The sequence below is a fragment of the Eumetopias jubatus genome, unplaced genomic scaffold (assembly GCF_037043125.1).
Source record: "Eumetopias jubatus isolate StellerSeaLion01/CBP00866 unplaced genomic scaffold, mEumJub1_p1.0 scaffold_2, whole genome shotgun sequence".
NCBI classification, from domain to species: Eukaryota; Metazoa; Chordata; class Mammalia; order Carnivora; family Otariidae; genus Eumetopias; species Eumetopias jubatus.
This window is the reverse complement of record NW_028274808.1, coordinates 38,521,448-38,535,509: the sequence shown is the minus strand read 5'-3', so window position 1 is coordinate 38,535,509 and position 14,062 is coordinate 38,521,448. Positions and strand designations below refer to the sequence as shown.

General features: G+C 56.4%; 1 protein-coding gene across 1 annotated transcript; it reads left to right on the top strand.

The window, feature by feature from the left end:
• Positions 1-2,611: 2,611 nt before the first annotated feature.
• On the top strand, positions 2,612-6,699 carry NKX6-3 (NK6 homeobox 3). Its single transcript, XM_028124114.2, has 3 exons — positions 2,612-3,024; positions 4,964-5,133; positions 6,460-6,699. The coding sequence occupies exons 1-3, from the start codon at positions 2,643-2,645 to the stop codon at positions 6,697-6,699; spliced, it is 792 nt and encodes a 263-aa protein (XP_027979915.1). The 5' UTR covers positions 2,612-2,642.
• The last annotated feature ends 7,363 nt before the right edge of the window (positions 6,700-14,062 follow it).

Sequence of the window (14,062 nt, the reverse complement as noted above, 5' to 3'; positions counted from 1 at the left end):
CCCCGGGGTGGGGGGGTGTCCCCTTCCTGGAAACCTGGACAGCCCCTTCATCAGACCACCCATCCTGGGAGAAGCCCATCAAACTGCTGGGGTTAGTAGGACAGATTTCTGTCTCCTAAGGATTACCATGAGATGGGGGCAAGTCCAAGGTGGTGGAGGGGGGCACCAGACTCCCTCAGGGTGCATGGCTGAACACACAGTATACACTAAGGTGGCCCCCCCAGTCCCTCCCTGTGAAGGTGTCTGGCCCCTGCACTCAATGTCATTCAAAGTTCAAGAACTTTTGAGAAAATTGCCCTGTTCCTCACTAGTTCCTAACACCTCATGAGGCTGGTCACCAAGCTGGCCTCAGTTTTCTCATCTGTCAAATGGGGGAATGGATCAAACAATTGCTAAAGTCTCTTCAGTTTGTCCTCCTGGGATTCCCAAACGTGAATGCCTTTGTCACGCCTGGCAGTAAATAAGAAATCATTTGCTGCAGGTTTTCTTCCTCATAAGTTCCCATCATTAGGGGGTGACCAAGTCACAGTCGCAGGGTCCGAGGAGCACGGGCGGCCCTCACTCGGAATCCGTAACTTCTCTCTCAGAAAAGCCACCCTCGACCAGGCACCAGCCGAGGCTGTGCAGCCGCATGGCCCAGAGCTGTTTCAAAAGCACAGTTTCAGGATCACAGTCACGGGGGGGGGGGGGGGGGTGTCAGGCAGCGACATGGAAGTCGGAATTAAATTTCCCAAATGGTTGGGATGGGCAGCTTGGTAGCACAGCCAACTCAGAGGGGTAAGATCCTTTTTTCTTGTTTTTAGTCTAAACTTGTAGAGAAATAACCTCCACAGCCTGTGTGAGATCTTTCTTGCATTAGCCTACATCATGTACACTACAGAGAACATGGCTGGGGGCAGCCAGTTCCACTAGGAACAGATAGCAGCGTGGGGAGAGGCAGGCTCTGTGTGAGAGGGGAGCCCTCCTCAAGTCCTGGGTCCAGACCTCTAGCCAGAAGCCTGGGGAGAAGGCCAGCGAAGGGCACCTCTTTTCTCCCACCTGCCACAGTGGGACCACGGGCTGTTGAGACAGCCAAGGAGCCCACAGCCTCATCTGGAAAGGCTTTGGAACTGCCCCGCAGAGGAGGGACAGAAGTCTATCTGCCTGACAGTCACTAATGTCCTGTCATTTTTACATGTTCAGACCAGTGGCACGCTGATTTCCACTTTTAAAAACAAAACAAAACAAAAACAAGAACTGCAAGAAAGGATGTTGCCCCATGCAGAAACAACCGGGTATTCACCATGGCTTCCCTGTTTGTAAAACGGAAGAAGGCCCCCAGTAGAGCCTTGTATGTTGCAAAAAAAAAAAAAAAAAAAAATTTTTTTTTCATTAGAAAAAAGGCATATGGGTGCTCTGCAACTCAGTCAAATAATGACTGAGCACCAACCAAGTGCCTGCCAGGGGGGCCCACCACTGAATCAACACCCATCTCAGCCATTACAGCTTTCCAACCCAGGTGCCGAGCCAGACAGAACATGGCAATGGGCTCCAGCAGAGGCACAAATGATTCCTCGGAGGAGGAAGATGGGAGAAGAGAGGGAATCAGGAAAGTCTGCTTGGAGGCGGAGGTGGGAAGAGCACACACCCGGCAGGCGCGCAGAGCTGCTCCACTCCCACCCCCCGCCCCAGTCTGCTGACAGGCTCCCACTCCCAGGCTCTCAGGCCAGTCACAGAGATCCACATCCCCACCCCCCAACCTCCCAGCCAAAGCCCAGCCTCCCCAGTTACCCATCCCAGCTCGGAGGAAGAGAAGTGTCCACACTCAGACGCCATACTCCCCCACTGGCTTGGGGATCTGCACATAAAGGGGTCTGTGCACCCCAGGGCAGCGACCCCGACCCTGGCCTCCTCACCCTCAGGGGAGCAGCTGCCTCAGGAGCCTCCAGGGGGCCCCAGGTACCCACCTTTCCCTAGATGCTGGGCTTGGGGGACCAGGAGCTGGTAGACCCTCTGAGAATGAAGAGAGCTTCCAGAGCTCATCCCTCCCCCCCACCGCCCCTCTCTCATACACACACACACACATACATACATACACACACACACACACACACACACACACACACACACACACACAGGCGCGCGCGCGCGCCCTGGCTGATTTTACAGTCAATCTTTCAAAGTGCAATTTGTCTTGGAAAAGCCAATGTGAGGCCTGTGTGGGTTTCGACCAATGGCGCCGCGCCTCTCACAGCTCAGCCAGTCTCAGGTCTGTATTCTAATGGGCCATATCTTTATCAGGGAAATGTTGCTTCTCTGAACTTAAAACTTCTCATGGAGGGTCCCCAGACTCACAGGCAGAGGAGGGGTCTGAGCTGAGGCGTGGGGAGCCGCCCTTCTCCAGGACAGACAGGGAGAGAGCCAAGGGGCGCTGGTGAGGCCTCTCACCTGCCCCAGGAGCACCTGACTTCCGAGCCGCTGACGTAGATGCTGTTCCCCGGGCCAGGGCCAGGCCGGATGCCTTAGGTAGGAGGGCAGTCTGGGGCTCGGGCCGCTTTTGCCCCTTCAAACCTGCCATGGGCTTCTGGGTCAGAGCTCGGGGTCTCTGGCTTTAGGGGCCTAGATTTGGGCTTCTCACCTTCCCTCACCCTGACCCAAGGATCATGGAGTCCAACCTGCAGGGGACGTTCCTGCTGAACAACACGCCACTGGCTCAGTTCTCGGAGATGAAGGCCCCCGTGTGCCAGTACTCAGTGCAGAACTCCTTCTACAAGCTCAGCCCTCCGGGGCTGGGCCCCCAGCTGGCTGCCGGGACCCCCCACGGGATCACAGACATCCTGAGCAGGCCCATGGCCACGCCAAACAGCAGCCTCCTCTCCAGCTACCCCCACGTGGCAGGCTTTGGTGGACTCGGCTCCCAGGCGGTCTACTATGGACCCCAGGTGGGGAATTTTCCCAAGGCTGGCAATGAGTACCCGCCCCGGACCCGGAACTGCTGGGCGGACACGGGCCAGGACTGGCGAGGCGGGCGGCAATGCGGCAACAGTGAGTACAGGGCAAGGCTCCATCCCCACCCCGGCCCCCGGCCCCCTGCAGGATCAGGGGAGGAGGAGGTGTGGGAAGGGAGGGGAGGGCTCCCAGGGTGGTGCGTACCTGCCATCCACCTCTCCTCAGCCACCATCAGACACCTGGGTCCATGGCTCACCGTGGTGCACGACTGACTTCTCCCCTCCTGGGCCCACCCAGCTCTGCCTGGACAGGTGTCTTGCCCCTCACCCCTCACCCTTACCAGCGGCCGCCTCAGCTGCCCTCTTAAAAACCCCGGGGGTCTCCAGGTCAGGAGAAGACCCCATAACCCACATTTGCCCTATGTAGGGTCCGCCTTGAAGCTTAGCTTCCTTCTCCCACTCAGAGCCCATGTCACCTCTTCCTCCAAAGCAGGCAAATGCTGTCCCCAGTGAGAAGCTGCCACAGCATCACCTTCCCAGGGAGACCCACTCGTGCCCTGACACCCTTCAGGGCCACCAAATGCACTCCGACCCCATCTTGGTCCACCTGCGATCAAGGGGGCGGCCATCCACCATCCTCCTCGGGGCTCATGTCAGCAGGAGCAGCGACAAATGCCCGGCCCCCGGGAGCAGCTGCCGAGTCAAGTCAGAATTGGCCCTAGTTGTTGGAGCGGGGGGGTCTCCCTACCCTACCATGCCCAAACCTGTTTTCAGAGAACGGGTGCGGGGTCCCCAGGATGCCAGTCGGGGCCCGGAGGAGGCGGCAGGACATGCACAGGCCCGTGAGGCTCCCCTGGGAGGCAGGGAAGTGACAGTGGCCGCAGGAGCCCTCCCTGTGCCACGGAGGCCCAGCCAGGACCAGGCAGGGGCAGAGGCGGAGGGAACTTCTGCTCCTCTCGGACCTCGGGGCTGCCCCACCGCAATAGGGGCTTGGCGCCCACCAAGAAAACCCCAAAACACATCTGCCTCCCCATCTGCTGCACTGTTCCGGTTGGTCACACTGCCTGACAGCCCACCCCTCACTCAGCCTGAAGCATGGCGAGTTCCATGTGGGTGAAGACCTCATCTCTTGGAACTGGTTTTGGGGGTGCTTTAGGCCTGTCTCTCTCACCTCCATCTCCCCCTCCCCCCACCACACACACTCCCCACGCCCCTACTCTTCAATCCCAAGTGCACAGCCACACACAGGAAAGTATCCAAGTCGGTGGCTGAATTAACACAAAGGGAGAGAGGACTGCGGATGACAGTCTCTTGAGAAGCTTCTTCCCCACCCAGTGCCTCAGTTTCCTTACCTGTAACATGAGGAGATGGGACATGGGCTGTTGGGCTGCGCTGACAAAGGCCCAACAGGCAGGCCTTCTGCCTCCCCGGAGCCCTGCTGTTCTCCAGCCAGGCTCCTGCCTGAGTGGCTGCCCTAGCTGGGCAGGGGGCAGGGCCCCGAGCCTCTGTGTGCAGACTGTCCCGCGTGGTTGAGACCGTAGGACTTCTAGGCCTGGTGACAAGGGAGAGCAGTAACTTGGGGCCTAAAGCTCTGGTTTTCTCAGAAACCTGGAAAATGGGATCCCAAGAACAAGGGATTAGGCAGGAGAGGAATTCCCAGACCCCTTGGGGCCCTGACAGTTGGTGGAAGGTACCTAGCCTGTGTCTTGGTGAGAAAACCGAGAACCTCTTGCTGCCCCTGGAGGGAAAGCAGCATCACTGAGTAGTGAAAACATTACAGAGAGACCAGGGCACCCTCTGCCCCTAAGTAGCTCTCCCCTGGGGCAGGGGCCCTCTCGGGGTCCCTGTCCACCCAAATGTGGCAGAGGTCACAGTCCTATTGTCCGATCACCAGGAATGCTGCTTGTTAGCGGAGTCACGATGCCCCCACAATCTCAGGGGCATCTCTGTAGGAGGGGGCTCGCCCAGTGGGAGATGAGGACAGGGCTGGCACCCCTACTCCTCCCGCTAACCACACACTTTCTTCCTCCCGCCAGCCCCGGATCCCCTGAGCGACAGCATCCACAAGAAAAAGCACACCCGGCCCACCTTCACGGGACACCAGATCTTTGCCCTGGAGAAGACCTTTGAGCAGACCAAGTACTTGGCTGGCCCTGAGAGGGCACGGCTGGCATACTCGCTGGGGATGACTGAGTCACAGGTCAAGGTGAGTTTGTGCGGCAGAAGGGGTCTGCCCTGCAGGGAGCAGCCTTCCAGGGGAAGAAAGGCGGCTCTCAGCGGGAGGCTGTCCTGCCCACCGCACCCCAGAGGTGACGATAATGACCATACCCAAAAAGATGGCTGTCAATACTGCTCTCTGTTTTGAGAACCTTGAGTGCAGGAGCTCATGTAAGCCTCCCAGCAACCTGGAGGGGGGGATTCTTACCCATTTTACATTGGAAGGAACAATCTCAGCTGAGGCTCTTGCTCAAGGTCGCCTGGCTGGTAAGTGCAGAGTTGGGGCTCAAAGCCAGATCTGTGGGGCACCCACCTAATGCCTTACCCTCCTCTGCACAGTGTTGGCCAGAAATTTCCAGGGCTGCTGGCAGCCTCTGGCCCAGATCAGGAGGCAGTCTCGGGGCCACGTTAGAACTGGATTTATAGGCTTGTTGCTTCACCTGGCAGGAGGAGCTGGCCTTGGTTTGCCGATAAGGTGAAGATAACACCTCCTTCCAAGTCCACCCCAAATGAAGCTCGGACGGGATATACAGGGCAGGCAGCCTCTAAGCGGCATGCAAGGGCCATGCTCACGCTGCCTGTCACCCAGCCTGCAGTCAGTGAACAGGCTTCTCCCTCCAGGCTCCCAGAGGCCACGGCGATGCCAGATCTCTCCTGAGAGACTTTGGGGGGTGGGCAGAAGAAAGCTATGCCCGAACTGCCCAGCTCTGTGACATGTTGACAGGTTTAAGGGTAGAAGAGGCAAGCAACAGGGGCGGGCTGGGACCCACGGCTGGCCTCCGCTGGCATCACCAGCCACCTACCTCTGCAGCTTCCAGGTCTGCTGAATGGAAGTGGAGGGCGTGTCTGGGCCTTCTTACCTATTTTTCTGCCTCTTTAGGTACTTCTCTGCATTCATCAACTATCTTAAGCAATGTAAATATGTTATTTTTATAATTAGGGGGAAATTATTCATGAAGTGCAGTGAAGGTCCATGAAGCTAAAGAAGGGACAACTCTTGAGCACCTACTGAGTGCCCTCACGGGAGCATTCCAGCATCTTCCATCCAAGTGCCCCAGGTGGCAAAAGAGAAGATCCACCGCAAGGAGGGCTTATAGCTAAGCAGAAAGGGCTGCTTCACTTACACGCATTCGTTTCTATTTTACCCCCCCGCCGCCCAAACGGTGTGAATATTACAACCTGGTCTATCACTGAGCCATTTATTTTACTAGAAAAATAAGGATCGAGGGTCCTTGCCGCCCAGTGGAGTCACCCTCCTGAAGCGGGGCCCTGTGTGTGCGGTGTGCGCACGAGCCTCAGCTCCCTTCCCACCCAGGTGTGGTTCCAGAACCGAAGGACCAAGTGGCGAAAGAAGAGTGCCCTGGAGCCGTCGTCCTCCACGCCCCGGGCCCCGGGCGGCGCGGGCGCGGGCGGGGAGTGCGCGGCCTCGGAGAACGAGGACGACGAGTACAACAAGCCGCTGGACCCCGACTCGGACGACGAGAAGATCCGCCTGCTACTCCGCAAGCACCGCGCCGCCTTCTCGGTGCTCAGCCTGGGCGCGCACAGCGTCTGACGCCCGCCCCCGTCCCTCGTCCCCGCCTGCGGCCCCTCCCCTGCCCCGCCCGGGGGTCCGGGTCCCCCCCCCCGCCCCACCCGAGGAGGAGGAGGTGGAGGGAGGGGGAGGGCGAGAGGGAGGAGGCCAAGGGGCGGTGGCGGCGGCGGAGGGGCCAGCCCAGCTGAGGGAGGAGGGAGGAGGGAGGAGGGAGCAGGGAGGGACGGCCCCTCGCTGCCTGAGACCGGGCACCCTGTCGGCCGTCCCGCGCCTCCGGGGCCCAGGCCTGGCCCTGCCCGCTCCGCAAACGCCTGAGTGCCCAGGTAGATGAAAATGACCAGGCTCTGCGACCAGGAAAGTGGCTGTGGCGTCCCGGACGTGCCACTGTGAGCCAGCTGTTGCAGGGGGGCCCCACCCCCACGGAGCTAGTTGGCCGGGGCAGAGGTCGCCCTTCTGCTCTGGGAGCTGGGAGACCGGGGTGCTGGATCCAGGTGGGCTCCTGGCTGACTGCAGGAGAAACGAGGGCATGTCCAGGTACCCTTCTCTGACCCGGGCGCAGGAAGGATCCCACTGGAGGGGCCAGAACTAACTACAGAACCCCGGCTGGAGGAAATCCACCTCAGGGAGGGGAAGTGGGTCCCAGCGAAGGAGAAACGCTCCTGACACCCTAACTCCAGGATCACACCCCTGGAGGGCCAAGTCCTCCTGGCCCCCTTTCTCCACTCTGCCGTCAGCGGGGGTTCCCCCAGAATAGGAAGAGACAAGACCCGCCCCCCCCCCTCCGCCACCCAACTCCACCTGGCTGGGAAAGAGGGAGGTTGGAGGCAGAGGCAGAGAAAAGATGAGAGAATCCCAGGGGCCGATGCTGCTACACCCCAGAGCCGCCCACCTGGGTTTCCCTTGGTGCTGATACAAGGACAAGATCACCCGGAGAGAGGGGACCTCAGACTGGGGTGCCCACACCGGAAGTGGGGAGGCCCCAGCGGGGACCTCCAACTGGGGTTCTCCAAATGGGGTGCCCACACAGGAAGGGGGAGGCCCCTGCAGGGGACCCCCCACCCCCGTCCTTCCTTTCCTTAGACTGCCGCAGCCTGGCACTGGTGGGGTGGCATTTTTCAGCCCAGGTGACTCGTAGAGGTGGGCAGGTGGGAGGGGCGGGGGAGGCGGGCAAGGGCTGGCTAGAGGAATGCAGCCCAAATGGGAGGAAGCATTTGCCCATCTTTACTGGCTTTGAAAATATAAAGAGTAAAAATAAAAGTCCCAGAAATCTCCCCACGGCTCCTGTCTTTCTGTGAACCTGGCTGAGGAATCCCAGCCATGCGGGCTGTGAGGGGCCCTCTGAGGGCAGGCCTCTCCACTCCCGGGGGGGGGGGGTCTGAGCTCAGGGAGTCTGGAAACCCTGCCTAACACTGGTCAATTTGAAATTACATGGGTCAATGCCAGGCACTGTCATAGGTGCTGAGAAACCCAAGACTTGAACGGGGTTCCTGACCTCCCGGAATTCATAGCCTAGTGGGGGAAAAGGTCCATTTGGGGAACTAGGTACCATAAAGAAAAGATTAGGGGGGACAGAAATAGAAGCACTAACATTAACTGAACACCCCCCCCAACTAAATTCTCCCACGTGGAAGGCCTGGATGACCTTACTTGACCTCACAAGGAACTTAAGAGGTAGGTGTTATGCTCATCGCCTGGTTGAGGGAACCCCGGGCTCAGAAGGTACCTAAGCCAAGTCCCAGAAGTGGGAAGGCGAGCAAGCCGAGAGTGAATTCCAAGGCTCTCACATCCACTTGCCCCAGGAGCAGCCCCTCAAAGCCTTTTCTGTAAAATGAGAGGCCAAAACGAGGTGTGCTTTTAGGAGCCTTCCAACTTGAATGCTCCATGCAAACACCAGCACGGCCTGAGTCCCCTTTGCTGTCCCAAGTCCTTCAGTTCGTCCCTTGGGCCCCCAGAGCAGGAGACTCTGGCCTGGGGAATCTGCCTGGAGTGGAAGCAAGGGTAGGAGCAAGACTCCAGCTGGGGCCGCTTGGAAACTGAGGCACCAACCTTTCCTAATAACCCTAGTGGAGCCAGAGGACAAGGAGTGACTGACAAGAAAACATAGAATGCTTCTGAGCTCTAACCCTCAACCCAAAACGATGCCCACACTCAGTCTCTCTGGAGGGCAAGTGGGAAGGAGACAGAAGACAACTTCGAAGAACAGAGCGCCATCTCTGAAAGCTCCTGGCCACAGGCTGCACTGAGGAGCCCTCCGCTGACATGTGGGGCCTGCAGCAGGTGGGACAACAGCCTGGGAGCACCCGAGGAGTCACTCAGCACAGCCCCCCAAGATGAAAAACCTCTGTGGGCTCTGGGAGCAAGGAGCTGCCCAGTGTCTACCGAGCACTTTGAGGAGAGCATGGGGCTTGCAGGCCGGGAGGAGGCAGCGGAACATAATCCACGTGCCAAATCACGAAGCGGGTATGGAGGAGGAGGCCAGTGACCCCCAAATTGAGCTTGTTTCCTTCTTCTGTAAGCGTATTATAATCCCAACTGCTCTCGTATAGCTGTAACTCTTGCATGTCTGATTCAAGTCGTTTGGGGTCAGTATTAAATCAAGCTTGGGGGAAGTTTTTCCCTGGGGAGACATTTGCTGAGCTAAACAAAATCTTCTCCAGTCTCCAAGTTCTGGGACACCTGCCATTGGAACCTGTGGCTCGAAGACTCCATCTTCCCCGCCATCTCGTCTACCTCCCTCCGGCTCTCACGGGCAGCCTGAGCACAGGTGCCCAGCCAGCCAGAGCTCCTGGCCCTCACTGCACTCTCAAGGAGGGAGGAGCCCCCGGTGACCGGCCCAGATTCCCGAGGGTAATTGGAAGAAGTCTTGTTCTCAGCAGATGTGCACCTGGGTGCATGTGCATGTATGTGTGTGTGCACCTGTGTGCACGCGTATGTGTGTTGCCAGGGAGAGCTCAAGGCTATGCCACTTCATCTATCGTAAAGAAATCATAAGCCCTAGACATTTTATGCCTGATTATAAAAAGAATTTCTTGTATGTCCTGAATTCAACAAAAAGCCGAAGTTATTTTGGAAATTTGTGCTTCTTGCGACTCCTCTCCTAGCACACTGCAAACTTTTCAGGGATGAGACGAGCGGGAAGAAATTAAATCCCATGCTCCCAATAGCCACAGAGTCCTGCGCTGATGGGCAGCCCAGTAGGCTCTGACAGGCAGGCACACATTCTGGGCCACAGCCCTCGTATTTGTGGCTGCCAGTGTTAGAAGGACACGGGACGCGTCCCAGCGGGCTGGGGGCAAGTACGGCGATGGCAGTGTCTTACCAGCTTGAGGACGGCCACATCCTGATCGCGACAATTAAAGAGATAGGGTACTGGAATTCCACTTCTGGCAACCCCTCCCCATACTCGGGCCCCTTCTAGGGCTTGAGGCTGGATACCAGTTGACCCGAGCCTTTTCCCGCAGCACAGCGTGGAGGACTGTGTTCAGTTGCCTCCTGGCTCCACCGCCGTGTGGCCTGGGCTGGTTACTCAGCCGCTGAGCCTCAGTATACCCATCTGTGGACAGGAAAAGTTGCACAGACCTCGCGGGGCTCTGTGAGATCAGAGCTAATGAGTGTGCCCAGCATATGCAGACACCCGACCTGCTGCATTATCCGAAGAGGGCTTCGAAGCTCTGAGTCCTCACGTCACCAACGAGTAGCTGGGTCAGGTGACCAAGTTAGTAAACCTCTTGAAATCCAGTTTCCTCATCTGTAAAATGAGGCTGACGCCGCACTCCGCAAGACGGGGAAGGTGAAAGGAAATCGGGTACAATGAACAGACCGGTGTGGGCACTTAAATATGAGGATGCTGCTGCCCTTTCCCTCCTCCCCAAGTTCATGGCTTCAGGGAGCGCCTGAGCCAGTGCTGCACAGTTCTCCACAACGGACCCGCTCCCGGCTCCTGTCAGGCGTTCGGCCACGGCTGGTCACCTGCTCTCTGGGCGGCGGTGGAAGGACTCGCGTGTGACCCGGGTCGTTTACCCACAAAGCGCCTGAGATGCCCAACTCCCCGGCAGGCCACTACCAGACGTGGAGGGCTGAGTGCAGCCTGCAGATGTGTTTCTTCCAGGCCGACTCTGCTTCTGTAGACACGTTAGCTGGGGCAGGGAGGGGTTCCCACCTCTTCCCGGCACCTCTGCCTGCCTGGGCGCCACACGGCTGCCTGGCCTGCCTGCCCCGGGGCGTCTGGATCTGTCTCTTCTGCACGGAAGCCTTGCTACTCTGGGACCTGATCTGGGCACCAGCAGCGGCCTCCCCCGGGAACTTGTTGGAAACACAGACCCGCAGGCCCCATCCAGAATCTGCGTATAACCAGATCCCCCTCCGGCTCCCAGGCTCACCAAGCACCGTGTGAGAGGGGCCAGGGTGGGTATGGCTGTGTGAAGGGGCGGGCAGCACTTCTCCTCTCGGAGCACAGAGTCTTGGCTCTATAAAAAGTTGTTCAATGGATACAGTTGAGCGTAGGTACAATCATAGCATTTGTGACCACGGAAAACACAGCTGGGACCTGATTGTAAGCAACATTTTTAAAAGTCTCGAGGACAAGAAAGTAGCTACCACAGGGCCCGACTGCTCTCCCAGGTGGCCGGAGCCCTTCGGCTGCAAGATCAGAGGCAGAGGCCCAGAGCCTAGGTGCAAGGTGGCAAGTGTATGCAGCGGTCCACAAGGAGAAAGAGGAATTCCAGAGCCCTTCTGTGGGCGTTTGGCAATAGGACCGAAAGCCTGACTTAGGTCAGAGGTCTTTGAAGACAGCACTGTGGTTCCTGTTCATAACGATGTCCCAGAGCCATCAGAAAGACTAAACCCCGTCTTTTGTCTTCTGTGTAAGATGGCAGAGGAGGGTATTTTAGAAGGATTTTCATTGGGAAATTATTTTGCTTAGAACAGTTCACTCTCTGATGATGCTCAGATAAACCAACCGATACCAAATAAAAGAAATGTGCTGTTCTGACTATCAGATCATGTCATTTCAACTTGGTTCAGAGGGTGGGTTGGGAGTTTACAGAGGAATGTAGTACAAACCTGTGGTGGGAAGGACTTCTGCTGTTCGGGAGGCAGAGGTCATGCGAATGAGGCTAAGGGAACCCCTGTGGTCATCTTGTCTCCAGGCCAAGAGCTTTGGCATCAGGCCAGGATGCCAAAGAGGTGTTCGTCTGTTCCCTATACTGCAGAAGAAGACCCCAGAGCCTTCTGTGAAAGGGACTCCTTCCAAATGCTTTACTCACACCCACTCATTTGTCTTCCAACAGCCATGTACAATTTAGTATCCCCATTTTCCGGATGAAGAAACTGAGGCAGAGAAACCAACTGATATGAGTCTGACCCCAAGTCCATGGATACACAGTAGTGATTCTGCTTGACTTCAGAATCATGCTCTGTCCTCCAACTGCACTGATCGCATTCATTAAACACCCATGGGGCCATGCCCTGTTCCAGGGGCTTCTCTCGTCTCACTGTCAGAAAAACCTTACATGAAATAAGCACCATTATGATACCCATTTTATAGCCAAGGACACTGGGGACACAGAGAAGTTAAGTAACTTGCCCTACGTCACACAGCTTAACTCAGTCTGACTCTGGAGCTTCCATTTTTAACTACCATAAAAGGGGAAAGAGAGAGGGGCCATTTGAGTTAGGTCTGGGCTGTGAACTGTTTAAAAAGAAAATTAGGATTATATGTGTTAATAAATTAAAATCCATGCCGTCAACATTTGAGATCTGCTTTTTGCCTGGCACTGTGCTTGTTGCTGGGCATCCGAACAGAGAACAAGCTCCCTACCCTCCTGATGCTCACGGTCTAGAAGGAGACCAGCTGCCAAGAAAGAAGGGGAACACAATGCTATTGTGACGAACGTCTTCACAGGGAACAGAGGGACCCCCCAGGAGGCAGTGGTTAGGATTAGAGAGAATTTAATTGATGGCAATGGACACTAACAAAAACGCAATTCCCCGTTGATCCACACGTTACCATATCTCATCAAAAGCGTATATCCTGTATTGTGTAAGAAGGGGCACTATAGAATAAAGGTGACCTTCATTAGTAAGAATCACTGCGTCTGAATGACCTAAACATTAGAATTTACAGAGCTTGAATGAAAAGCAATGACTGAATGCTCATTTGAACGATAATGCCATACTCACTATGGCCTTCCATACACTTTCACGCACATTCTTTCATTTGATTCTCCAATAGACTGGTCATTGGATTTTATCCCCAATTTGCATATGTGGAAACTAAGATCTATGCAAGTTCAAAACTCCTTGTCTTCTAAGTCCAGGCTGTGTCTCTCCGTGGACGTGTAAACACCTGAAAGCTACAGAGGACACAAGACGACCAGATGAAGTCCTCTAATCAAAGACACACTGATCAAATGCGTTGTAGCAAACGACTCCGGCGAACAGCATTTCTCTTGGTGTGGTCTATGCTGCTTTGCCGTTGACCACCGGTGTCTCTGGAAGGAGCAGATATGCCACAGCCAGAGAAGATGTTCACTGAGGCAGTTGCCCCAGCTTGCCTGACCTATGATTTGTCAGGCATACAGACCCCCAGGGCCCCTCCGGATCTGCGGACTCAGCTGGACGAGGGCTGCCCCTGGAATGTGTCTGGGGGAAAGTGCCCAGGGCACTGGAGTGGACAAATTTGGCAAATAGTGATTTTAGAAGCCCACATTTTGGCTCTCCCTGCCGGCTCTGGAATTGTTCACAATGACTTGCATTGTGGGTTCTGTAGGGCTTCCTTCTTACTCGGGTGACAAAGATTCAAATAGGGAAGGCAGCCCGGATGGAAGCAAAGCAGCAAAGGGTCTGGATCTTCTTCCCAACGAAAGATGGGGAGATGGTAGGACGCTTCCGGTCTCCTGCTGCCGAATCCGCTCTGGGGCTGTGATACTTGCGAGGTCTAATATAGTCAATCCTTCAAGTGCTCCAGGGAGAGACACTGCTCTAACAGATTTGCTAAACCACTGCCGCTGTGTTCCGGAAAAGAAAGCAACATTGCGCTTGCAGTTCTAATACTGCTTTAGCTGGGTCCATCAGATGCCACGGTGGAAGGAGCCGGCACAAGCGGGGTCTGCGGGCGAGGTGCAGGATAACTGTAAAGTACAGTGCCTTGCTCAGTGAATGGCAGCTTCTACACTCACTGAGTAGTAAAGGGGTGCAGTGCGCGTCTGTGGTTTGGGCTGGCCTGCCACTGATCCTTGCCTTTTTCTGGTAAGGCCACCCTGACTTTTCTAGGGAAAAAAAACCCTCCTGCATCATTCGATTGATCTGGTTTGGGCGGGCTGACCCCACCCCCAGGCCTGCATGACTGACACAGTCCTAAGCCAATCAGTGAATGCTACCTCTC